The sequence below is a fragment of the Vigna angularis genome, chromosome 8 (genome assembly GCF_016808095.1).
Source record: "Vigna angularis cultivar LongXiaoDou No.4 chromosome 8, ASM1680809v1, whole genome shotgun sequence".
Lineage (NCBI taxonomy): Eukaryota > Viridiplantae > Streptophyta > Magnoliopsida > Fabales > Fabaceae > Vigna > Vigna angularis.
Window position 1 is genome coordinate 31,645,682 of NC_068977.1, and position 26,651 is coordinate 31,672,332.

At 34.2% G+C, this 26,651-nt stretch overlaps 3 protein-coding genes across 5 annotated transcripts; 1 reads left to right on the plus strand and 2 right to left on the minus strand.

The window, feature by feature from the left end:
* Positions 1–5,110: 5,110 nt before the first annotated feature.
* LOC108346131 (uncharacterized) lies at positions 5,111–11,120 on the minus strand. 3 transcript variants are annotated; one of them, XM_017585136.2, is made up of 6 exons: positions 10,716–11,119; positions 9,158–10,115; positions 8,895–9,043; positions 8,331–8,595; positions 5,555–5,817; positions 5,111–5,474 (listed from the first exon to the last, which is right to left on the minus strand). In XM_017585136.2, the coding sequence occupies exons 1-4, from the start codon at positions 10,907–10,909 to the stop codon at positions 8,388–8,390; spliced, it is 1,509 nt and encodes a 502-aa protein (XP_017440625.1). In that variant the 5' UTR covers positions 10,910–11,119; the 3' UTR covers positions 5,111–5,474; positions 5,555–5,817; positions 8,331–8,387. The 3 variants fall into 3 exon arrangements, with proteins under 3 accessions (XP_017440625.1, XP_017440624.1, XP_052723044.1); XM_017585135.2 differs by having other exon boundaries at positions 8,877–9,043; XM_052867084.1 differs by lacking the exons at positions 5,111–5,474; positions 5,555–5,817 and having other exon boundaries at positions 8,524–8,650; positions 8,877–9,043; positions 10,716–11,120.
* A 412-nt stretch (positions 11,121–11,532) lies between these two features.
* Positions 11,533–16,726, plus strand: LOC108344061 (disease resistance protein Roq1). The gene is made up of 7 exons (XM_017582529.2): positions 11,533–12,114; positions 12,368–13,487; positions 13,664–13,936; positions 14,037–14,696; positions 14,784–15,468; positions 15,577–15,618; positions 15,729–16,726. The coding sequence occupies exons 1-7, from the start codon at positions 11,618–11,620 to the stop codon at positions 16,724–16,726; spliced, it is 4,275 nt and encodes a 1,424-aa protein (XP_017438018.2). The 5' UTR covers positions 11,533–11,617.
* A 1,859-nt stretch (positions 16,727–18,585) lies between these two features.
* LOC108346021 (uncharacterized) lies at positions 18,586–26,408 on the minus strand. The gene is made up of 13 exons (XM_017584939.2): positions 26,130–26,408; positions 25,293–25,343; positions 24,529–24,804; positions 24,356–24,430; positions 24,207–24,265; positions 23,959–24,097; positions 23,288–23,384; positions 23,107–23,173; positions 22,099–22,197; positions 21,722–21,811; positions 20,575–20,729; positions 19,136–19,237; positions 18,586–19,024 (listed from the first exon to the last, which is right to left on the minus strand). Exons 3-13 carry the CDS (start codon positions 24,773–24,775, stop codon positions 18,877–18,879), a joined length of 1,278 nt encoding a protein of 425 aa, XP_017440428.1. The 5' UTR covers positions 24,776–24,804; positions 25,293–25,343; positions 26,130–26,408; the 3' UTR covers positions 18,586–18,876.
* Positions 26,409–26,651: the final 243 nt, after the last annotated feature.

The following is a 26,651-nucleotide window of genomic DNA, read 5'->3' on the forward strand; positions in this document are numbered from 1 at the left end:
TTGTCTTATATTATGCTTGTTTCCACTTACACACTATTTACTTTGATGGAGAAGTGAGTTACTTTGATGGAGAAGTGAGTGAGTTTTTCATTTGTTTCCATTGGTGTGACTGGATGGAGGGCCTTTGATGGGATGAGGAGAGATGAGACTAGAAAGACAACTTAGCTTATGATAGCAACATCCTTAGCTAGGTTGGGCCAAAACTTGGAAATGTGCATGGAAGAGTGTTTCCTTGGAGATATGTGATGGGAAAACGTGATGGATCATCAAGGATAGGGGCTCGAAATGTGGAAGCTATGGTGTTTGTGAGACTAGAAGCTCATTGTCATATGGTGGTGGTGTGGTGTTTGAAGGATTTAAGAGAGGTTAGGTCAACTCAAAGAAGAAGGTGACTAGAGAGGCCTCATGGATTTCTCTAGTATTGATCTTAAGATGAGTAATAGGGCCAAAAATGGGCAGCATAACTTTACTCAGCATCAAAGATGATTACATGAGAGGAAACACCTCTATTTATAGGCTAAGGGTGTCTCCTAAAAACCCTAAAAGCATGATTCCCCCCCCCCCCCTGCACTCATTGGCAAAAAATGAGGTCTTCTAAGGAGTGGACAAGTGTCCACAAATCCTCTCCAATGAGGGGAGGACATGTGACCACTCATCAAGTACAATCCTCTCCATTCCTAGAGTGTCATGTGACAACTACTAAAGCTAAATTATCTCCAATGGAAGCATGACACGTGACACATACTTTCCACATGATTTAGATGTTTAGCTTAAGGAAAAATCCTATACTAATTAGGCCTTAATACAAGCCTTAAACAAACCTACCTACTTGGTCGAAATACATAGCCTAAAGAAACCTACACTACTTGGCCAAAATACATGACCTAAAGAAACCTATACTACTCCAAACTATGTTCCACGATGACTCTAAAGGTGGTACGAAAGGTAGAGTTTATACCATCTTCATAGATGACTTCAACTCTTCTTATAGATGCATGACTATGGTTAGGGGGTATACCATCAGCTCATGTACATTTACAAAGAAGCCCTTAACTATGAAATAATCAATTCGCGATTCTTATATAAAAATGGACTATTTGAGTCTTATATATATAATAATCAATTCTATTATAATAATAATAAATAAATAAAACTAACAACATTTTATTTTAAATTGTTTTTTAAACATAATTTTACTAATTAAAATATTTTTTTAATCTATCAAACCAATCACATCACTCACAAATTTTTCTCTCATTTTCTCTCAATTCTTATTATCTTTCCTATAATCCAAAGAACCTCGTTTTTACCTTTCTTTTTCCTCAAATTCATTCATTATGGAAGAGGAAGTGAATTTTTCATTTGTTTCCATGTGTGTGAATGGATTTAAGAGCACAAATTTGAGAAAAGGAGTGAACAAAGCTCATGTGTAACATCCCAAAATATATAGTATAAACTATATAAATAGTAGTCAACATCATAATATGATAGAACAGTTAAAGACTTGCAGATAAGGAGTTAATCTTACAGTCATCCAAAATTGCTATAAAATTTAAAACTTTATCTACAATAGAGTATTTCAAAACTATACAAAACAACTAGAAGATACTAACTAAAATAAATAGCAGCGTCATCGCCCTCCAATGCCTGCTCCAGAGGAACCTCATCCACCTCTGCTCACATCCAAATGGATGGTCATTGCAAAAGAAAAACATCACACGTACAACATACAAACACAAGCGTAAGGGTGAGCTAGGTAAACAAAGATCATATAATTATAATAACATAAGACATGTAAAGCTCAATCAAACACATCATACTAGATCACACATCCTAACATGTTAAATTCTAGGCTTGACTCGTTCGAACTTAGAATAATTGTCGAGCTATGGCGGGTTATGCACTCGTGGTGGCCTCTACTACTTTGCAAAGTCATTGCCAAAGGGTTTCACCCTGCCATCCTCACGAGGTTAGTCTGTTCCGGGCCTTGAGGTATACTGGAAGCCCTCAAGACTAAGACATTCTACTACTCCTCACCACATGGTTCAATCCTCTCTACTTGAGAATGAAAGACCATTGGAGTTTCAGGAAAACCCCCAAGACTGAGCTCCCTACAATTACTCTAAACAACCTGGAATCTCACCAAGAGATTCTATACTAATCTTACATTCATCCCCTTGAATCACATACTTTTACTTGTAATTTCAATCATAATCATACATATTTATATACTGCCATACACCTTAAATATACTTCATAAGATATATCAACATTTAATAGAATTCAATCCCATATAATAGCAAAAGAGAGAAATATGCTTACCACTATTCACCCTGCGCACCCAATTCGTAAGGCGAGACCAGGAGTCACTCGCATAGCGATTTGTCTCGCTATGTGAATCAACTCGCAGAGATACCAAACCTCAACCTCTCGCATAGCGGACCCAGATCGCTATGCGAGAACCCCAAACAGAGACCAACCTTCCCAAACCACTCACTATGCTATCCTTTTTGCCATTCGAATAACATTAGAATTTAACCCCAGACCACAATCAAGCGCATAGCGCCTTGATTTGCCATGTGAATCACTAGACAGAGAGCAACCTACTCCAACCATTCGCGCCCAAATTCGCTATTCGAATAATCAAACAGAGAACAACCTCTCACGTCATTCGCACAACGCACCAACTCGTTGTGCGAATGTCCTTGGCAAAGAGCACCTTGTCATAGCGACTCGCTATGCGAAACTACTCGCACAACGAGTCTGCATAATCTGCAGAACGTAATTCTGCAGATTTATGCAACTCAAACACCAAATATCTATTCTAACTATTTTCCTCAACTTCTAACACTCCTAGATTGTATTATATACCTAATTGTACTTGTCTAAGTGATTCTAAACATGCCTACCACTAATCTAAAGTGATTATGACCCAATTCCCATTCTAAAACACTTAATTTCACCACTTAAAGACTCAAATCAAATTCTATCACTTTGCACATGTTTCTGACCATTTAGAAGACTCACACAAGTCATAAGTGACTTACCTATACTACCTAAACAGACCAAAAGAGTCATTGACCTCTAATTCCCAATTTCACCATCTCACTTCCTCTAGAATGTCCTAAAACACTTCCAATTCCCTAACTTTCTATCCAGCAGCTATTATCACAAAATACAATCTTATTATGTATCAAATTAAACAGATGCACAATTCATCCCAAATCAGCTCACAAACCACCTTTCTCAGATTTACATTAATCATTCAAAACATACATGATTCAACTTACACAATTACCACATTCCAGCTCAAACAAAAACTAAATGCATAAATCAATACACACACCTATCAAACTATCAATTCAAATAGAAATCTAACTCCCCTTACCCCAGAGATTCACAGCCCAGCTCGCCGAATTACCTCTACAGTACCTTGCACCGCAAGGAAACTCAACAGGACCCTACAAATCACCAATTGGTGATCAAGAACAACTCTTAGAGCTAAAATTTGACAGAGAATGGAAAGGAGAACACCCAAAACACATGCAATCAGTAGAGATTGCCTGGTCTAGGTTTGAAAACAGTGGAAAGATGGAAAGAACAACTTACTAACTAGAATCGAGAAATTGATCGATCAGTTACGAAGCCTTCAATGCCGTGGATGTTTGGGCACCTCCTGATCGTCAATCTGACAGATCAGTGAGAAGAAAATCTAGAGAGAAGTCAAAGAAAGAGTAGATAACGGAGGTTTTAGAGAGATAAAGTGTTTAAGATAATGAACCAAGCTTTAGTAAGTTATATCTATATTATATGATTATTTTAAAATTAAGAAACTCGTCTCATTATTTCAATCCATTTATCTATTCTATTACTCTATTTTCCAGTTTCTTACATCATGTGCATTTACATAGAAGCCCTTAACCATGAAATAATCTATTCTTGATTTTTATATAAGAATTAATATTTGATTCTTATATATATATAATAATCGATTTTATAATTACTATATAATATATAAATAATAATTCACTAACTTCACTTTATTTTAAATTATATTTTAAACACAAGGATAAAAGTGTAGCCTTACTATTTCATAAACTAAAACCTTTTTTTAATCTATTAAACTAATTACATCACTCATAAACTTTCTTTCGCTTTAATTTTTCACCATCTTTTTCTTAATTCAAATCATCTCACTTTCATCTCTTTTTTCCCTCAAATCCACTCATTTCCACTCCATTAAATCCTTTATCCAATCCAAATACAATATTAAGGTTTTTAGTTAAAGATGGTGAACATGCAAGTTACCAAGCAAGAAAGAATATGTATAGAAAGAATCTTTGTTTTAAATAAAGAGATTAAATTTATAATAAATGGAAAAACAAATAGTTTAAAACTATTTATAATCTTTTTCGAATTATAAATTCATTCTCCATTTAATTTAACTTCTTGCTTTTAAGAATAATAAACTGGTCTTACATTGCTCCGGTTAGCAAATGAGGTTTTCTTGTAAATTTTTTAAGAGATTTCCATGTTTTAACCTCTTGGTTAAGAATGTTATATTTTGGATTGAGCATGTCTTCTTACTCTTTTTTTATCAACAATAATAAATAACTCAATAAAGAGGACATTTGGAATGTCCTATCTCATATACAAAGTGAAAAATACTTACATAGAAAAAAAAGTAACAAAGACTTTTGTGTGTTCATATTTCCTTATTTTACTTATATTGTACATAAATAATTCGTAGATAACACTATTTTATTTACAAATTCTGACTTTTTAATAATATTTATTCAATAAAAATGTAACATTTTTAAAACATTATTTAATCTTTTTAGGAATATTTCCTTTTATAAAAAAGTAACATTGTAAAAATGTTATTACAAATCTTTAGTAATGTTCTTTTTAAATAGAAAGACTTTTTCAAATTATTACTAAAAAAATTTAGTAATATTTTTTTTTATAAAGGCAACATTTTATAAATGTTATTAATATAAATATGTCGTAACATTTCAACAAATGTAACTAAAAAAACACACTGATAATTTAATGTTAAGTTTGTTCATCAAACAACAAGAAAATACAATTATTATGCAGTCCAAAGAAATGTCCCAAAATCAACTATTTTATGTAGTTTTTTTTTATGTACACATGTATTTATCTATCTTCACACAAAAACTACTCTACTATAGTCAGAACATTGCAGATGTTGAACTCATAAGCAATAAAGAATGCTCAAAAAGGCCACAACATCAAAACAAGTTAATTTAAACTCAGCCTACAAAATTACGAATTAACCAGAACTACTATCACAAAGTTCAAAAACAAAAAATCCTGACATAATGAAATGCAAATCCTCAAAATCTGGTGCTTTTGGGTCCTTCCAGCTGAGCAAAGTACTACAATCTCTTTCTTTTGAGTGGCCAAATCACCAACCACTCTGGATCCTTCCAATCTAAGTGCCAATACACCTAGGAGAGGATAGGAGAATCAAAATTTAATGAAAGAAAGCAAACTATCTAACAATGCATAAAATAGAAGACATTCACACCTTGTTTGAACATCAGGTCTGGTAGGTACTTGAAACTAACATTTTTAAATTCAATCTCTCCCTTCACTTGTATGTGAATCCAGAGTCATCACTTGGGTCAATTTGTGATTTCCATCAAGAATACCAAATACAGAAGCTGCAACACTTTTTGATTGGGTTTTCTGTCCATCTTCTCCAAACCCTCCTCCCACAATGAGCCAAGGTCAAGATAATGAAATAGAGAAGAGGAATGCCAACAGCACAACCACCAGGCACCAAATTGTCTGGATAAGGAAACAGCAAGTCAAAGAAAACAATGTAGTTTTAAGCCTTAATTGAAGGCAAAAGTCATAAAAAAAACATTTATATTCCAAGATATCAATTGATAAAATATAATTCACAGTACATACAGGGGACCTTTTATTGTTACACTTCTCATGTTTTCTGAAATCCACTAAAATTCAAGCAGACAGACACCACTGGTGAAAGATGGCTGGTTACTAGTTACAGCTGTAAATTTTAGGGTAAAAATATAATGTAAAGAGTGATATTTTACCCCCATTCCTACAACAATGTGAACAATGGGAACAAAATATGTATCCACTTTGTTCCCCTATGTGTACTCAATAAATGCGATGACCATTGAGAATGTGTGGATTGTGACAAATGCAAGAGGATTAGTTGCTGCAATGTATATACTAAACGGTGAGCTAATTGGTGAAGTTAAATATTAAAAATAACATATCTCAATTTGGAAGAATAAAAAAATCAGAGCTATTGCCGTTTATATATAAAATCTGAGGCTTAGTGGGAGGAAAACGCTATTAAAGATTCTCACGAGGCAACTCTAACCCAAACTTTATATAAACTCACATTAATGATATGAATATGTAATAAATCCTTAGATGGCAAAGTTTTCAGAAGTTTGAAGCTGTAAAATCCTACATTGTTCATATACATGCATTCAACAACCAGTGGTAGGAATACTCACCAAAAAGAAAGAAAAATGGAACTTTTGAACACCTGTCAACAAAATATGTTGCTGGACCAAATGCAGGAGTTAATAGGCTGAGGCAGAAGAACGCAAAATGTGCAACATCATGACCCAACTCACAGGAACAATGCTTGTCACAGGGATTGGAAGAGGTCTAAATATAATTAATATCACATAAATTGAATATCATGTATCTAGGTTCGACAAAATTGGCTATATATAACAGTTAGTTTAGCCATTTTTTAATATAAAAGAAATAAGAGCCAGTGAGTGATACAAGAAGATTCAAGAAAAAGAAGAATTCAAGAACACAAGATTAAGCAAGAGAAAATTCAAGAAGAAGAAGAAAATTCAAGAACAAGAAGATTCAATAACAAGAAAGCCAAGAAGAAAAATTCAAGAACAAGAGTTGAAGGAGAAGAAATTAAAAAAGAAAAAGATTCACGTAAGAAAACCTCAAGAAAGAGATGATTCAAGAAAAAGAATTAAAATAATTTAAGAGAAAAAGCTCAAGAAGATGATTGATTAAAAATTCAAGAAGAAAAGATTCAACAAGAAAAGGAATCCAAAAAGAAAATTATTCAAGAGGAAAAGATTCAAGAAGATAAAGAACAAGAAAAATTCAAGAAGAATTAAAAGAATTTATCAGGAACAATTCAAGAAGATGATTAAAGATTCAAGAAAAAGAATTCAAAAAGATGCTTCAAAAAAGGAAAGATTTAAGAAGAATTCAAGAATAAACAGATTCAATAAAAAAAATTCAAGAAAAAAGAAGATTCAAGAAGACCAGAATCAAGAAGAAAATTCAAGAACAAGAATATTAAAGAAGAAGAACAAGTAAAATTCAAGAAGAAGAAGAAACAAAATTCAAGAACAAGACGATTCAAGAAGAAAAAGAACAAAAATGAAAATTAAAGAACAAGAATTCAAGAAGTTAAAAAAGAAAAAGATTCAAGAAAAAGAACAGCAGTAAGACCAAGAACAAGTGTTCAAGAAGAATTAAAAGAATTTTAGAGGAAGAATTCAAGAAGATGATTAAAGATTCAAGAAAAATAATTCAAAAACAAGATTCAAGAAAGAAAGATTCAACAAGAATATTCAAGAAAAAAGAAAATTCAAGAAGAAAAGATTCAAGAACAAGAAAAAACAAGAAGAAAATTTAAAAAAGAAAAATTCAAGAAATTTCAAAAGAAGAAGACTCCAGAAGGAGAATCAAGAAGAAAAAGCTTCAAGATGAAGAAAAATATTCAAGAAGTAGAATGTGAGTTATTATTGCTATTATAATTCTCGTGTCAAATGTTGATCCCAGTTATGATTAAATGCTGACTCTCAAGTAATGTTGATGGCTAATATTAGTGGGCATTATTTCTTGGAAGTTACGATAGAGATGGTTAAATTGCTTGGAGAATGGAAGGAGCATGTTTATACACATTTCGCAGACGTTTAGAGAGGGTAATCAGTGTTCAATAGGCTTGCTGATTACTAGATGTCAGGATTTTCATTGGTGGGATAACATACCTGATTTCTTAATGATGTATTTTTAAGGGAAAGATACAATCTTCCTTGGTATATAAGTCTTCTTCATAGTGGGTTTTGGTTTGGTTCTCCCCGCCCTTGTTTGTACTGTTTTTTTTTCTTCTTTATATTTATATTATTTTAGGAGTGCTGCAGATGATTGTTGTTGATAGTGGTGTCAACTTGGTCGAGATGACTACCAAAATAGTGATGCAATAACACTTCTGTTTCTTTTAAAAAAAAAAAGAAAGACATGTCGAGCATTTAACTGAAAATAGATTTTAGTACCAGGTTTAGTGGTGCCTGAATGAATGCCTCAAGACTTGTTTTCAGGAATTTATGCCACTAATCACCAGTTAAGGCCCTTGGTCTATGTTCAATAGTAGAAAGGGACATCCCTGTCTGTGAAACTGCTCTGACAAATGCCATATTTGCAGTTAAAGTAGGGGCATGCCAACGGTCACCAGTGCCAAAGACAACTTTGTTTTTCAATGCCAGCTTTCTTGTTGTTGGGAGGCCCATCATGCGCTCTGAGGGAGTATCAGGAACAACCCTGAGATGATACTTTAGCTTGTCAGTGCAAATTATCGCAGATGGTACTTTAGGCACTGGTAATGTGACAAAATAGTATCAACATTTGATTCAAGTGTGAACTGTATACATAGAAGATTACGTAAAAGAAATCATCAATGAAACTATATAAGTATAGCAGAACATCCTCCAATTGATTTCCTAAGACAGATTACTTGGCATAGTAACAAACTAGTTATGTCAAAATAAATTTATGCTGCAAATTTTCTTTCTGTTTTTTATGTAAACATAGACTAAAGTCACCTGAGATAATCTATCAACCTGGCAGCTCTCAGTTTCTCATTGGGTCCTCCACACATCGATACCAACTCCTTAAATTCCAAAAGAACACTCTCACAAATTAGGCCATGCTTTCCATGTAGGATTCTACCAAATTTCAAATGGATTGGGTTTTGAATTTCAGACATTATCTAGCAAAAAAAAATGAGAACTTTAATAAGTTCAATTGAAGCTGAAAAGTAATTTATAATGCAAAGACTACACAAAGTAATGGTTGTTGTTGTAATCTCAATAAGATTACTTACTTGACCAATCACAAAATCGAAGTTTCCCTTAAACCGCTGCCTCATTTCACTCTCAGGAGTGGCCAGAAGTTTATTTGTTCCACCATTACTAATTCCTGAAACAAGAGCTATCAGAGCTGTTGTATCAAAATTTACTAGGTCGGTCTCACCTAAGAGATTCCCAGGTTTTGCGGATTCAAATTTTTTAATCTCCATTGAAATTGGTTTCATTCCCATAAGAATGGAACAGAATGTATCACCCAAGTTTATTCCAACATTCTCTTCTATAGGCTGTGGTTGAGTTTTGGCTTCATCTACGAAAAGCTCAAGATGAGAGTAGTCCCCAGTTCTGGCATTTTCTTCCAATTGTTGTGGTTGAGTTTCAGCTTTTCCTACCGAAAGATCTATTTGGGAAGAGTCTACAGCCGAACCTTGAATAATACACCCAGAATTTGGAACAACATCCTTGCCAACAGCAGGGTTAATTTCAAGGACACATGAATTTCTGAATGATCTTGCAATAACATTTATCCAGTCACCTTCAGTTTCTTCCAACACGTCAGAACTGAAAACTGAGAAATCCAACTCGATTTCATATGCCCCAAGTTCATCTCGAAGTTTGTTGTAAATGTTGGTTGCAAGCCCATTGGCAAAGAAAAGAATGACTGAGGAAGGTCTTAATGTTAAGTTAGACTGCGCAGCAGCAAGTACTTCTTGAATCCGTAGCTTTAAACCCTTACTTTTACGGCTTCTATCCCAAGAAATATACTCTGGATTTCTATCAGATACTATAATCCAGACAGGCTTCCTGTTGAGGGTACAAACCACATCAACATGAATGTGTTTAAGAGAAGAATCACGTCTTTCTTCACTGCTAACAGAAGGTGAGAGTGGGATTGACTTGCAAACTCGAGAAACTCCAGTTATGAAAGGCTGCTGGAGAATATGGACAACTGTTTCAAGGTGCCCAATGTTGACACTGGTATATTCATCACATACACAGAAATTGTCATAAATTGTGAAATAATACAGAAAGTATTAACCAAGAGTCCTCATTTAAAGATGAAACTATGACAAACAAAAAGGATTACACGTTTGCTATTCTATATTTAGAGTAAAAAATTAAGAACAACTATTAAATAAAATAAAAATCACTTGATCATAGTAAAGTCACAAAAATCCTGTCCAGTCCTAGACAATGTAAAAGGTTCAGCCGGTAAATGTGTTATGATAAATGCCAGCAACACACTTCTTGATGCACTCCTTTCAATACACTATCATCAGGTGCATTTATGTAAGTTCCACAAAAAAACTTGAATCAATCTCTTTTCTGTAGGGTTCATTTAAATTCAACATCTTAAAATATTGCGCCAGTAAGCATTTGTCGATGCTTCATTAGAAATTATAGGATGACTCAACTTTGTTTGATGATTCAAAATTGCAAATCCACGAAGTTGGTCAAAGTTAGTCATATCTAACAACTCAAAACACATAACAGGAATACCCACCAATCAAAACTTGATTTACAAACATGAATAGAATCAAATACAAAAATGTTATGATATTGAAGAAGAGAAACCTGAGGGGCCCAGAAGAAGAAGAAGACGAGGGGCGAGAGAGGAAAGAGAGATCGGCACGTGCCAATTTCAGGAGGGTTCGTTTACACGAGTGAGTGATGTTGGTGGAACAAGGTAACTTGTCAATGGCATCAATGACGCACTTGCATCTCTGCTTCGCCACTTCGACTTGTGCAACCCTTTGTTCCCCCTCCATTCTGTTATTGCTCTGTTTTGCTTCCAAGGAATCGACTTTGTTCTTTAATTGCAAACCCTTTTCCTCTAATTTCCCATTTCTTGTTCCGTGTTGAAGATTCTTCGCTACTGCAGAGTGGACCCCTTTTAAAACCCTAGTACCAATTTCACGTTACCGCTACCATTTTCTTATGTTGTCAACTTCTTCCATAAGTGATGAATTTTTCCCCCTTACACATGCCACTTATCCTTAATTATACTTTTACATGATTATTTTTAATGTAACTTTTGCACATAAATTACAAGTATTTTTAATGTATTTAAACTCGACTAAATAAATATTTTTATAATTTTAATAATTCAAAGTAATATAAAACTATGAAAATAATATCTAACTTTAAATACTTCTGTCAGTAGTTTATAGCAACTTGACAGTGAAAGCCGATTGAAAATTTGTTTTGTACCAAAAGCACAATGACTAATCTAAATTTTATCCCATAAAAATCCCTTTATAGGTAAAACTTTGTAGCACAAAGCATTGTCAAGACAGTGTTACCATAATAATGACGGGTTTGCCAGTTTCCTTGTTGTTTCTGGTCGATGACTACAAAGAAAATGGATAGTGAAACTGGCATGAATTGGTTAAGCTATAGCAAAATACCCTTCTCTTAATAACTAGTTTATCAACCTCTTCACATAACCACATTCCATAGTTGTTTTGTCAATTGTCATGGTACAAATGGAACTATCTTCTTCTCTTCGTAACTACACACACAGTTATGATGTCTTTCTTAGTTTTCGTGGTGTAGATACAAGAACTGGTTTTACTGGTCATCTCTATAGTGCTTTGTGTCAAAGGGGAATCCTGACCTTCATGGATGATGATGCTTTGAGCAAAGGGGAAGAGATTACGCCTTCCCTTCTCAATGCAATAAGAAAATGTAGGATAGCCATAGTTATTTTCTCTAAAAACTATGCATCCTCTACATTTTGCTTAAATGAACTGGTCCAAATCCTTGCCTGTCATACTTCCAAAGAAAATACATGGATTTGGCCAGTTTTTTATGATGTAGATCCATCAGAAGTGCGTCATCAAACAGGGAGTTATGCAGAAGCATTTGAAAAATATGAACAAGAAAGATTCAAGAATGACCAAGAGAAGGTTCAAAAGTGGAGGTTGGCTTTGCATCAAGCAGCTGATTTTTCTGGCTGGCATTTCAAACATGGGTGACACACCTCTCCTTGTTGCTTTCAGTTCATCTTACTGTCGCATACCTGTTAGAACTTTTTCTCATTAAATATCAAGTATGAAAAAGTAATCAATACAGAGCGCTGATAACACAAATTTGTGTGTATGTGGCCCTTAGTCACTTGTTTTACCCAACAAATAGACAGAAGTGAATTAGTTGGTATTTGTAATGCATAAATAGGAAAGTTGTCATGAATTTGATGCATTAAGTTTCACTTTAATCAACTGCAGGGGAGAATATGAGCATGTGATCATTAAAAGAATCCTGGAAAAGATCTCCTGTAAGATTAATCGACCTCTCTTGCAAATAGCTGATTATCCCGTTGGATTGGAAGCAAGGATGAGATATGTATTATCACTAATGAATGCTGAATTTGATACCAAAGTCAAGATGCTTGGGATTCATGGTATTGGAGGAATAGGAAAATCAACTCTTGCACGCGCAATATATAACTTGATAGCTCATCAATTTGAACATTCATGTTTTCTTGCTAATGTTAGAGAAAAGTCATTAACTAGGCATGGCCTTGTGCAGATCCAAGAAACAATGCTTTCAGAATTAGCAGGGGAGAGAAATATCAAGTTGGGGGATGTGAATCAAGGAATTCCAATATTAAAAGAAAGACTCCATCAAAAGAGTGTCCTTCTTATTCTTGATGACATTGACAAAAGGGAACAATTACAAGCAACTGCAGGTGGACTTGATTGGTTTGGTATAGGCAGCATGGTCATCATCACAACAAGAGATAAACATTTGTTAGATATTCATGGTGTTGAAAAACAGTATGAGGTTGATATTTTCAATGTTACGGAAGCTATGAAATTGTTTCGGTGGAATGCGTTAAGAAACAAAGTAGTTGATCCAAGTTGCACAGAAATCATAAAGCGTGCAATATACTATACTGGTGGTCTTCCATTGGCTTTGGAAACAATAGGCTCAAACTTGTTAGGTAAAACATTAGATGAATGGAAATCTGCATTGGATGCATATGAAAAATTTCCAAGTAGAGGTATTCAAGAAATTCTTCAAGTAAGCTATGATGGCTTGGAGGAAAATGAGAAGGATATTTTTCTAGACATAGCTTGCTTCTTCAAAGGATGCACTGTGAAAAAAGTTACAGATATGCTAAATGCTTGTGGCTTTCATGCAGAATATGGAATTAGTGTTCTGCGAAATAAATCACTCGTTAACATTTTGATGTCTGGTGAACATGATGGTGAAATTGTGACAATGCATGACTTGATTCAATGTATGGGAAAAGAAATAGTTAGACAGCAATCAACCTTACCTGAAAAACGCAGGAGGTTGTGGTTTTATCAAGACATCTCTTGTGTTTTGGAGAAAAACATGGTAAGTTTTTCCGCTTTTTTCTTCAAATAATTAGTTGTTCTTGACTATATTTCATGGTTCTTAGACCTTATTAATAAGATTAACGTCCAAGAAAACGATTTATAATTTGTTACTTTCCCTCTATTCATGTTTTAATTTCTTGACATGATGTTTTTCATTATGTTTTGGTTGAAAAGGAAAATGATGAAATTCTAGCAATGTTGTTGGATATGCCAAAGGATGAAGAAGTTCAATGGAATGGAGAGGTGTTCGGAAAATTGAAAAATCTAAGGATGCTTATAAAGAAGAACGGTCCCTTTCAAAGTAGCCCCAAACATTTTCCAAACAGTTTGAGAGTGTTGGAATGGATGGGATATCCTGTTACTTCTTTACCATCTAATGTTGCTTCAAAGAATCTTGTTATTCTCAATTTATCTTACAGTTTCTTTCGGTGGGACAAGCCACTTCAGGTATATATAAATATTAATGTTATAACTTAGACATTTTTTTGGGTAAACCTATATATTACACTTAACTCTTGTAACTATTAATTTAGACTTTATTTTGCAGAAATCAAAGGTTTTGAGTCAGCTGATCTTCACAGGTTGTAAGAACATAAGGGAAATACCTGATGTGTCTGGTTCCCCAAATTTGACAGAATTGTGTGTTGATGATTGCATGAATTTGATTCAGATTGATGATTCTGTGGGATTTCTTGATAAGTTGCTGAGGTTTAGTGCTAAAGGATGTACCAAGCTGAGGATTGTTCCACATGGCATAAAGTTGACGTCTCTGGAATATCTTTGCCTTCGAGACTGCAGAAGTCTTGCTGTTTTTCCAGAAATATTGGCCCCAATGGAGAAACTAAAATTTGTTGACTTGGAGGGAACTGCAATAGAAAATCTGCCTCTTTCATTCAACAATCTTAAAGGCCTTCAAAGCATACATCTTAATAGATGCAAAAGGCTTGAAAATAATGCACTATCAAACATCATTCAAATGTTGCCAAACTTCTTTCCCTTTTTGAAGACATTGAGATTACGAAACTCAAATTTGTCAATCCTTCCTGAGTGCATTCAAGAATGTCACTTCTTAGAACTACTAGACTTATGTTATTGCAAGCAACTTCGAGAAATTAGAGGGCTTCCACCAAACATAGATGATTTCTTGGCGTATAACTGCAAGTCGCTGGAAGCACATTCCTCAACTTTAAACAGTTTACTGAGCCGGGTAGATTTCTCTTGTATTATTCATTACTTATTAGCTAAAACGTTTTCCGAACTCACCATCCATTTACTATCATGACATGCTTGACAGGCAATTGATTCTAGTACAAGAAAATTCTATGTTTTGCCGGGAGAAAGGGTCCCGGAATGGTTTGACCACTCTACCAAGGGAAACTCTCTATGTTTCTGGTTTCGGAGGGATTTCCCCTCTATCACCGTGTGTGCCATTTTAGGAGTTTTGGATAACATAGAAGGACCTTTCTTTGTGAAGTTTAATTTTTTTGTTACAATCAATGATATTGAAATACCTTTCCTCTTTGATTTCAACTACATTTTAGATACTGACCATATGTTTATGTTCAATAATTTTACGTATCCAATGAAATTGGATTGTGGAGGACTAGTTTCAGAGAATGAGTGGAGTTATGGGGAGGTTTTATTTGTGATACCACCCAATTCAGGTAGTTCAGGATCAATCAAATCGAGTGGAGTTTATGTAAACCGAACATGTACAACAACAATGGAGAATGTTAGATTCTCAAATCCTTATCCTCCCAATACTACATTTCCTACCGACCATGGTACAAGAAATCAGCTTGATATACAACAAGATTCATTTGACCCTGTCGTCTCTATGCACACCAGAATGTTAGACAAATTGGCTTACCTTAGCACCCGACAATGGCGTCGCCCTTTCATGTATCCAGAGTGGAAAGAACCTTTGGATAATGTTTTGAGCCCCAACTTGAGCGAAAGTGACTTGTCTGATGTCATAGGTAAGATGATTTCTATCCTTAGCTGAGCTAGATTTTCTGTTTCAGTCCTACTTCTACCACATTGTGTCGTTTCTTCACTTGCTTCTGTCAATGATATATTATACTCAGGTCAAGTAGAGGAAATCTCAAGTGACCTGTCTGATGTCATAGGTAAGATGATTTCTATCCTTCAGCTGAGCTAGTTTTTTGAGTTTCAGTCCTACTTCTACCACATTGTGTTGTTTCTTCACTTGCTTCTGTCAATGATATATTATACTCAGGTCAAATAGAGGAAATCTCAAGTGAAATGGAGGAAGTTCCCCTCCATAATCCTTATCCTTCCGAAACTGTACATGACTCCCACTGCAGCACTTGCCATGAAAATGAAGTGTTCAGAAAACTAGTCGACTGTAGAATTAAAAGCTCAAGGAGCAATCTACACTTGGGAACTAGTTCCACTGTGTTTCCAACAAAAAATGAGCCCTCCGTAAGGAATCAAATTGAACAAACTCAAGAGGATCATGAAGAAATGGACACATTTTATGCTTCTCTAGGTGCTAAGAGTCATGTTTCACATTCCCGTCATAAAACAGCAACCAATGTTCTGAGCAAAATGACCAGGGAAGCTTTGAAAATAGTAGAAGACTTCATCTCAGATGATGCTTTGGTTTTGTTGCATCCTGAACGATTCAGTATTGTGAAAAACAGCTTAGCATACCTCTCCACTTTGTCTGCAGATGATGGAATGTCAATAGCAATGGAAGCACTGATATCAGAAGCTTTAGGGAAGTTCACTCATTGGAGGAGAGATTACACTGAAGCAAGTATGAAAATAGAGACCACAGCATCCGAACTGCAGAGAGCTGATGAATTAGAAGCAGGTTTGGAAAGTAACAAGAACCAGTATGTGGAAGTCATGGCCTTAGAAAATGAGCTGCACCAAAAGTTATCCTGGATGGAGAAAAGAAAAGAAAGTCTAGAAGAGGAAATCAAGGCCATTGAAGCTAACATCGCTGCTTCTGAAATAGAAAAGGGCATGATCCATCAGAGAAAGAGAAATATCTTTGAGGAGGGCAAGACACTTAAAACCCAGAGGGATGAGTTGATGGAAAAATCGCCTTATTTGCAACAAGAGCATAGTTTGGCAATGGAAAAACAAACAAGAATCAAAGTTGAATGGTCAGAATTTAGAAAAAAATTTAGAAAGGTGACTGCAAAGTGTTATGCACCTTGTGTGAGAAGGCTTTTGTCTTTGTCATGGTTCTTGTTGTTGCTGTAGCTAATATGGCCTCAACTGCTGCCAGCCTTTCTGAGGGTAATTTGTGGTTATTTAATAAAAATTTGACAGATTAGAGGACTAGTCCATGGACATAAATATGGCATTAGTTTTGAATATATATTGACATACTGTGTTACTATAACATTGAGTGTGTAGAAACTAAAACTTCTTAGCATATTTTATGATAATTACTTGTTGTGGTAACTTTGCAAATAGAAAAGAGCATGACCTATGAGAGAGAGAAATCATTGAGGAAGGAAAGACGTTTAAAACTTAAGAGAGATGAGTTGTTGGAAAAACAAACAAGAATGAAAGGCGGTAAGAAATCAGGGAAAAAAATGTAAGAACTGCTTCAGAGTGATATGTGCTGTAATTCAAATAAACTTTTTGAGACTCCGGCACCTAGGTATTACCTATGGAAAAGTTGGATTACAAGCATCAACTTATTTGTTCTGTTCTTTGGTCATTCAAAGAATTCTATATAAGACCCCAAGGCTTATACAAGTCAATGTATACATCATTATTGAATAATTTGCATGTTTAGAAAATTTCTTTATTGTTACAATTCCAAGAGTGATTTTGGTTCTATTTTGAATAAAAATGAGTCTAAAGAGCAATATATAAGAAAAAATCTGACACATTCATTATCTTAAAGTTTTGAGTTACAAATAGTATTTTGGTATTCTTATAATGTTCATGGTTCATTAAGCTAACTTTAGTATAGAAGCTCAATTGATTTTATGTCTTTCTTAGAAAGTATTTATGAGAAACTTATTCAAATACATCCAAAACTGTCAAGTTTAACCTTTTTTTTCACTAGTAAAGGTCAGGATATATATGATGACAGATGTATTGTTGGCTCAAGGCTTTGTAACTGATATATATTCACACACCAGAGACAAAGACATTCATTGTTAACATTATGAATGTGGTTATTGGAGTTATTTTAAGAATGAATAATATGGTGATATTATAATGTAATAAAATAATGGAGTAATTACAATATTGTTTTGTAAGGAAAGTGTAATAAAACCAATCCCCACATAACTAATTGCAACATGATAAGAATAATTTGAAAATGTTCATGAAGTTCATTATTTTGTGTTAAATAGGAATACTAAGCTATTGTGCTGTATTTTATTATTCAGTCATTTATAACTTTTTTACATGAATTTTTTTTATCTTTTCTTGTACTTTTGTTTTTCTTGCAGGTGGTTGGTTATTTTAGTTTTTTTCTTTCTTTGGATCTATTACTTTTCAAACTTTGAAACAAGATTAGATCCTAATCAAAGGGTGCTGTGTGAATTGTTATTTGGTTATACTCTATCTAATGATGTGATTAACGTCTGTGTAGGTGTCTTACTTCTTAAAAGGACCTCTTAAAGATCGAATGGCTTCTTCATATGTTAATGATGATTCTGTTGTATTTTGGGTGTATCAGTGTAGACCTTCATTTTTTCAATATAAAAGTTTGTGTAATGGTGTATCTTTTAAAACCTTGCTTTAAGCTTGTGATTTTGATTTCAAAAATAAATGTGCAACTGTAGAAGTTACGTAAAATCGAGGTAAGTGGTCACTGTTCTGATTTTGGCGTTTGGTGACATTAATGGCATTTTACCACATCGATGACATCTTACGTGACTCCATTGTTTAAGATAGAAGCAATGGAAACATGAACCTAACACGTCCCTAAGGGCAGCAAATGATTCAACTTTCTTGCACTAAAAATACATACTATAGCAAAGAAAATTTGAAGATATTTTAATGAAATAATTCTCCCTCCAATGCAAAAGTCAATTTTACACACGAATCCTTACACAAACTTAATATAAAAATGGGTGATTTGACTGCCTTTACAATGAAATGAAATAGCAATTTTATTATTATTCATGTATAGGCAAAGAGACACTTGCTTTTCCTTCGGAGGACAATTTACATTGCACCTCCAGTTGTTGGGCATCTTTCAAATATTAAGAACGAAAGGAGGAAACTAATATAAAAAATGAAAAAGGGAATGCAGAAGTTAAAAAAAAAACTCAAATAAACTAATCTGTTTTTTCTATTAACAAGAATTGGAAAAACACCCTTTGGCTGATGACATTTTTCAAGTAGACCAACATTTCTGAGGTATGCAAATTCATTGTATCTTGTCACTTGTCACCCTTAAGGTGGTTAGGATCAGTTTGTCCCACTTTAATGTTCTCTGTTCTCCATGAGGAGTCCACTTGAGGAAGTTGATATTCATCTGGTTTCAAGGCCAAGGAAAAATCAGGCAACGTTGGTGCTGTCTCCATGATCCTATAGCACAAAATATGGTTTATTAGCCATGATACTTACTTTCATTAGCCAAAAATAATTAATCAATTACAGTTAAGTAACATGTTTACACGTCCACTTTGGAAAGTTTACCTCTCATGAGAGTACAGATCTCGGTTTATTCGAACCTTGCTTGAAGTATCCTTTGGAATTTTTTCAGAGAGATACTTCATGGTCCCCCAAGGGGGTGGATTTCTGCAACCAAGACTCCCAGTTAGACTGACCATATAAAATACACAGCAAAACAAATAGTGATGTTATAAATCTCCAAGAGAAATAGAAAAGGACAATGATAAGCATGCCAAAGCCATGGTCATGATAACCTCAATGAACTGAGATGAACACATAAGACATTGCTGGTAAATGCTCTTAAAAAAATAATAAAGGTTGTGCTTAGAGTTGAAAGTATTTTAAAATAAAAACTCAACTAATCACTCAATCAATCAAAGGAAAAGGAGAAAAGGAAGAAAGTGGAAGTACAATAAGAAATGAAGGATCATAATGGCATATTATGTCACCACACCATGCAAGAATATGCTAAAAATACTCTCCTATCAAGCATGTCATTAAATTTCATGAAAATGAAGAGCTACTACTTCGACAACCACAATAAATTTCTCTGAAGATTGTTCAAATAAAGACTGTCAACACATTTATTTTTTTATACCGTGTCATTACTATGAAGTATTCATCAATTTTGTCAATGACTAATCTTTGTCTAGATGACCACTTTTAATAGGGTCTCTCCCCTCTCCCATCTCAACCATTTTTCATTCACCAGATCGAATTTGAGACTTTTATTAAGGAAAGTAAGTCCAATACAACTCAGAGCAACAACTTTTGGTGACTTCAACATATTTTAAGTTCATGTAAATATGATCAAATTTGGTTGTTCTCTGAAAAATAAAATGTTATTCTCCTCATAAATTTGAAAATTTCTTAAAATGGGAACATGACATGTGCGTAGACATGCAATATCAGTGACCATTTTGAGATAGCAAGTGACGCAGTATGTCAAGATATACACATAACATCACTGCTAAGTGGTGATAGGAACTACTTTTTTAATTTTAAAATTTCTATGGACCAAAAATATCAAAAAAAGGTTGGTGGACTAAACCAAATTTAGTCATTTTTAAAGGGGTTAAAAGTGCCTTTTTTTACCTAAAATAAATAAGCCTATCATAAGATATTGCTAAAATATTGTAAGCTTATCACCCACACATACGTGACCACATTCTCATTACGTGCACTCTAGTATTTTTACTGTTGCCAGTGCACATTTTTTGCAATAAGACAAAATGGCCACATCTGCTTGGTTAATGGAAATTGGCAGATGTATACCAAGTAAGCACTTCCAGTTCATCTACGGGATAGCCACAACAACTAACAATGATATTATATTTTATTTAGAAAATAAGTGCATTACATCTTGTTGGTTCATCAAGGTCATAAAGAAAGAAGGGTAAAATCCTGTTTTCTGAAAGAAGAAAATAACATAAAATTGTGTAATAGGGAAGACATGGGATAACCTTGACAATGGAGACGCTGCGTTGAATGCCTCACACAACTTCTTACTTTCTTTGAAAAACTCATCTGCTGCTTGTAAAGCAGCTACAGCCATTCCATGAGATTTTTCTGTATTTCCCTCATCAAGAATCAAACCATGATAATAATATGCTGCAGCCTAGTAATCATTACAACAAAATTATCACAACTTCATATCACATGCTTTTTCAGAACGCACCCCCTATACTCATTCCCAGATTATATATGAATATACTAAAAGCAGAAGAAACAATATAAGGCATAGTACCTATGGTGCTTGTGCCATCAAACTACACCACAGCTACTATGCAGATAACTTATATATCCAAATCAAACTGTTTTTCAGTACTAAGAAAGATTACACAAGAGTCTAGAACCAGAAACAAAGACCATTAAATCTTTTAGTAACTTTTCATTAATTCAGACTTAAAACATTAACCAAGCAATCACATTTTTTTTCCAAAAAAATTATATTTTTCTTACTCCAAAATGAGTCCTCCGTAGACTAATGTTTAAATCTGAATATGCATTATGTTCCCCAAAAATGTACTTTGAAGGTGGGAATTCTAAAAAGTTCATAGTAGACAAAGAAAATCAATACTTGTATGTCTTCCATACTGCAGACTTGTGAACAATACATATGCATATACATAAACTTGCGCTGAAAAATATATTGAAATAATCTTAGGTACTGAGTATATTTAACAGATTATCTGAAATGCAAGATGTACTGCAGGATACAATATAGCGGTTCAAGAAAATCAAAGGTATTTGGGTTGATAGCATTAGTAAAAGATTTAATCATCACCGTCTATCACAAGATTAGCAATAGCTTGGCAAATATTTCACCATACTATACACCCATTGTTACCAAAACACGTATCTGATAAGAACAATCAAACAAAAGTCCCTCTAGCCAGTTCCAGCTAAAGTTGGTCTAAGACAAATGAAGATTCAATCCCCTCAACTTCTAAAATTTCAACATAAACTACACATTTCATCTTGAAGTTGTAGAGGAAAATCATTATTTCCTACTTTCACCTCCATTATTTTCATACGGTAATCAGTAAACCAGAAAATCGATCTCCTTTATAATATTATAATATGCAAATAGCATGGGGAAGGACATACCTTTGCTTCAACATATTTCCATTTCACAAAGAGACAATGTTTTTCACCCCAACCATTTGTTAATGGAAGATTCATGATGTTATCTTGAGCCTGTGAAATAGACAATGTGATCAAAGCAATGAATACTGATCAAATGCATCCGTGTTAACTTACTAATGTACACATTAGAGCACAAACACTCATAAACAGAGCATGTATGAAACAGATTTGTCATAGGGACAAAAAAAGTTAACTTTATTACAGTACAGATCCAAGAGAAACAAGTTAAGATATCCAGTAAGAAATGTAGGATACAACCCAAAAAAGAGGAGTGATTTTCCAGTGAAAAAACAGTCAAACAATCAAGATTAGATCCCATAGAACACAAGTTATCATACCTGTTGCCAACATTTCACCATCTCACATGCAAGCCTGCGCTTTACTGCAAGCGTGGCTTTGGTGCTATCAATGGCCATTCCAAGTTGTATATCTACACCCTGAAAAAAAGAAAAGGAGGAAGAAATAAATAAACAAATATCTAACAAAATGGATTTGAAGAAGAGTAAAGGTATTATATGTTGAACGTTCTCCTTCTCCAAGCTTCCATTCAATATTAGTATCACTACCCAAGCAACTTTTCTCCCAGGAACATTCACCATACATATACTTACCCTCATACAAATTACTAAAAGTGACACAGGAGACCCAAAACATCATAACTACTACTACTACATTACTCGAAACAAAAATCCATGGGTATTCACATATGATGGGACGAAAAAAAAACATCTCATTAACATTCCATGCATATCAGTTCTTTACTTTCTTTTATTATGAAGAGAGACAAGTAATAAGAGACTCGAAAGTCAAATGCAAAGTTATCAGATTCAGTTATTCAGCATGCGATGAAAAGTTTGCTTACTATCCAACCCTATAAGAAAAAAGTGGGATATTTTTAAAACTACTTATTCAGACAATTCTTTTTTTTTTAAAGCAGAAACCCATCTAGAATCTGATTGACCAAGAAAGATAAAAGTAGCCCTGAATTTTCTTAAAATCAATACAAATATGAGATTGGAAGGTTAAGTTGATGTCTATCCAAAACATTTTTCAGGGTTGTGAAAACAAAAGTTGTTATCACCATAGAAGACATTTTTAGTGCCAAATCATGACCAATATTACCAGGTAATCCAATCCTCTGGACTTCAAAACCAAGTATACAATTAAAATGGATACATAAATACCCTGGCAAAGCTAAGTCAACTGATTGAATATCATAACTTTGTGAGAAATTAAGTTCACAATAAATTTACAATGCTAATAAAACAGAATACGTTTAGCCATTAACTAACAAGTAACGAATAGACTCTTCAAATAGTGTGTCCATAGGAAAGGAACATTAATACCTGTCCTAATGCTTGTAGGGAGAGTGCTCGCAGAACTCCTTCTGCTAGGTCTACGGGTAAATTTCTCCTAAAATCAGAGCCAAAGTAATAACAATTAAACAAAGAAGATAATCATTTAGATTACAGTAATAAGTAAGACATTCCATTCATCGCACACATTATGCATTAAATATGTAAAAACCTGAGTTCTGCAGGTAACTGTGGAAGAACATGTCTGACTGCACAATCCAGATACCCAGCTGCCTTTAAGAAGATATCAACAGAGGCTCGTCTGTTTTCTGTTAGCAGATACCAAAAGGGAAATAATGAAAACACAAATATGCTAAGTATATATCAGATAAAAAGGTTACGTTTGCTAGGTAGTTGGTTATGATACTAGTAGATGAAGAAACAACTATGAATACTTTGTATTAAGATAAACTTTCTAACATAGCACGTGTGTTGTATACATGTCAAGTCCTAATTATGGAAGAGATCAAAGCTAGGAATTATTTTCTTAATTAAATACTTTTTTAGCCAATTTTTGCCCATTAATCAAATAGAAATATAATCCAATAATAAATATCAAGTGAAGGGTCAACATAACTGATGTCTTTTTATACAAAAGCACATCCACCACACACAAAGAAGAAACACGAATTTTTTGGAAACTTCGAGAATATGTCATTTGTGAGTAACTATTTACCAACAGAAGAGTGAACTGTTGATGTTTGGAGTGTCTCCAGTGAGAAGTCTAATCTGATCTATTCCAATGCACTTTTGCAGTTTGAAATATTAACCAAAAAGAGATTCAGGAAGAGGCAATAATTTAATGACAGGGACCAAATCTTTTACAGTATTTCTACTACCAACCTTCTGATACTTTGGGCTGATGACCATCATTGGATGATGATCTTGGAAGCAGTAACAAGTTAGCCTGTGATAGTGATAGCATTGCCATCAGATGTAAAACTGACAACACCTCATACCAAGCATTAGACATGGTCGTCTCCTGTAAAGATCGCCAATCATGCAATAAATCATGAGCAAGTCCAATATAAAAGTATGTTCCACATCAAATCCAGAAACAAGTATTGACTTCAAAAATAAAAAACGGATACCTCTTTGTCATCCTCTTGATTCACCCAAACAAATTGTACTTTGTACTGTAAATGGCTTCCTGAACCACAAACATAGGCAGCAATAATCAATACTTGTCTCTCAGAGAGCATACATCATATAAAAATGGACTAACAAGCACAAGCTTTACCATCTTTAACTAATCCTAGAAGAACAGGCAAGTAATCTTCAAGAGCCTGCACAAGATCAGCCAGTGTTGAACCTCCTGCGGAAGAAACAAAACCATGACGATGCATCAATGAATTCTTAGAGTAACTTATTCACCATAAAATAATTTTATTGTTGTTAAAAATAAGTACTGACCATGCTGAGTTTTTCTTTTTGTTCTTGTAATTGTAGGACCTTCTTGACCAGTCATTACAACTATACGCGTTCTAAGAGCAGACAGGCGTTCCACTATATTCTTGGACAAATAATCACCGAGTGATTGAGCAAAATCAACAGGTTTAGGAATCCTCAAACCAGGAACATATACTGAAACTTCACCAATACTCCCTGGCCTCCTTCTATTTCCACCAGAGTCCTTTGGAGTTGACACCACACAGCCCATTTCCAAAGGTTCACTATATCTACTCAATGCTGGTACAAATAAGATAAAGTGAATCACCCCAAAAATCTCTATTTAAGTGACTATAGTGAGTTTCTTTTGTCCATGACATCAATTAGCAGAAACTTAAAAAAGAAGTGCTGAGGAAGGGATACATTCCAATGACAAAAAATTCAGTTCATTATATTAAAGTTCTAGAAAACACTTACAAGGAAGCTGAGAGACTAACACTAAAAAAGACATTAACCTGACTAATTAAATGGCAAGTTGTCAGCCATCAAAAAAGTGGTAGTAGGTTACTCACGAGCACCATTACATTTAACATGTAATGGGACAGTCCACATCATTTTAAAATTGACAATGTTTTAGTCAGTAGCCTTACTTTTATACTCTTTTTTGGTTTGTTTACAGAAGCATTAATGATTCCCTCTTCGTTATCCACTTCCTAAATAAGCCAAAAGCTTCATAATCTTCATCCTTAACTAAAAATAAGCACTAAAGATTAATCTAACCAACGAACCTGTCCTTTGCCCTGGCTGTTGACTAGTCAAGTCAAAAGTTCCGGTATTCTCTGCAGAAAAAAATTCACAGGTAGAGACTTTAGTTAGAGAAAGAAATAGAGCTAAAAGTAACAACATCACAAGAACTGCGTGAGATATGACAAGTGGTGTCCGTATTCAACGTTTAACTGTGACAACAGGAGAAAAGGCTTCAAAAGGTTGCACCATGCTTACACGGTGACAACTCTTAAAGGTAAAGTAGCATCAATTAAAAGCTTTTATTAGATTCCTCATTTCAACAAGAAAACAGCTGAAACTCTTGTGAGTAAAGGGTTTCCAGGGAAAACCGAACAACTAAACAAGCAACAATTGGTGAAATACAGAGGAATATTGGCATTCATTCATCGTCATTTCATCTCTTCCGTGTTCCAAAACATAAAAAAAGTGCGTCTGTTAATGGTTTCAGAATTAAATTTAAATAAATAAAAAAAACAAAAAGCCCCCGTAATTTAGTAATGTTCCAAAAATGGATAAGCTATCTCAAAATTCAAAGTTCAAAACTTTCGGAAACAATTTAGAGAAATGCTCCATTGATTTGATGCGTAAACACAAGATATAAAAAAAAAACCCTTTCCCAGATTCACCCAAATACCAAAGTCGAGCTTGGTTGACCCGATTTTCCAAATTGGGATAATCAAAAATACCCCCAAATAAAAAAACATTTTTTTAAGAACAATTTTCAAAGTTGCAATCATTTTTTCTTTTCCTCACGCTTCCCAACCTTAAACTTATCACTTCCAACGAAAAAGGACAAACAGAAAACCAAGCCCAGATTTCCATGCTAATTAGTTTTTTACCATTAACAGCACAGTGGTGGCAAATCAGGAAGCCGAAGCACTCAATTGAAAGCACAAGAGTGCCACTCAATTCAACTGAGAACCAAAGAAAGCAGAGATTTTGAAAGGTTCCCAGAAGCACTACCACCCTGAAGATGAAACTTAAGATCGCAGAAACAAAATTCAAAAGAATGGGACTCAAAGCTTTTGCTTCAAAGGGAGCAACAGAGACAGATAAAGAGACCCTTCCGCGGAAACAAAAGTAGAAAATTGTATTTTGATTTAATATTGGAAAACACTATTGCCATGTTTATATTTATATATACGCACACATACTATGTTGTGTTGCATTCCGTGTACATACACGTTAAGCATTGCTTCTAACATATACTCTCAGACAGAGACACACAAACTAGTTAGAAAATGAAATGACATTATGTCGATCTATTCATTCCAGTACTGTAAAAAAATGGACACTGAAAATATTTCTATTCAAATTTTATAATTGCGTCACTTTATTATTATTTTTCATATAGTTTTATA

Bases quoted from the DNA above. Each gene is read 5' to 3' on its own strand.
- LOC108346131 (XM_017585135.2), bottom strand. From the start codon at position 10,909: ATGGAGGGGGAACAAAGGGTTGCACAAGTCGAAGTGGCGAAGCAGAGA. The intron at 10,116-10,715 runs GTTTCTCTTCTT...TGAATATACCAG, and splicing joins TCTTCTTCTGGGCCCCTCAG to TGTCAACATTGGGCACCTTG. The intron at 8,596-8,876 runs GTGACTTTAGTC...GTATCATCTCAG, and splicing joins AGGTTGATAGATTATCTCAG to GGTTGTTCCTGATACTCCCT.
- LOC108344061 (XM_017582529.2), top strand. From the start codon at position 11,618: ATGGTACAAATGGAACTATCTTCTTCTCTTCGTAACTACACACACAGT. The intron at 13,937-14,036 runs GTATATATAAAT...TTTATTTTGCAG, and splicing joins GGTGGGACAAGCCACTTCAG to AAATCAAAGGTTTTGAGTCA. The intron at 14,697-14,783 runs GTAGATTTCTCT...CATGCTTGACAG, and splicing joins TAAACAGTTTACTGAGCCGG to GCAATTGATTCTAGTACAAG.
- LOC108346021 (XM_017584939.2), bottom strand. From the start codon at position 24,775: ATGGGCTGTGTGGTGTCAACTCCAAAGGACTCTGGTGGAAATAGAAGG. The intron at 24,266-24,355 runs GTAAAGCTTGTG...TTTGTGGTTCAG, and splicing joins TCTAGGATTAGTTAAAGATG to GAAGCCATTTACAGTACAAA. The intron at 19,025-19,135 runs GTAAACTTTCCA...TTTGTGCTATAG, and splicing joins GATCTGTACTCTCATGAGAG to GATCATGGAGACAGCACCAA.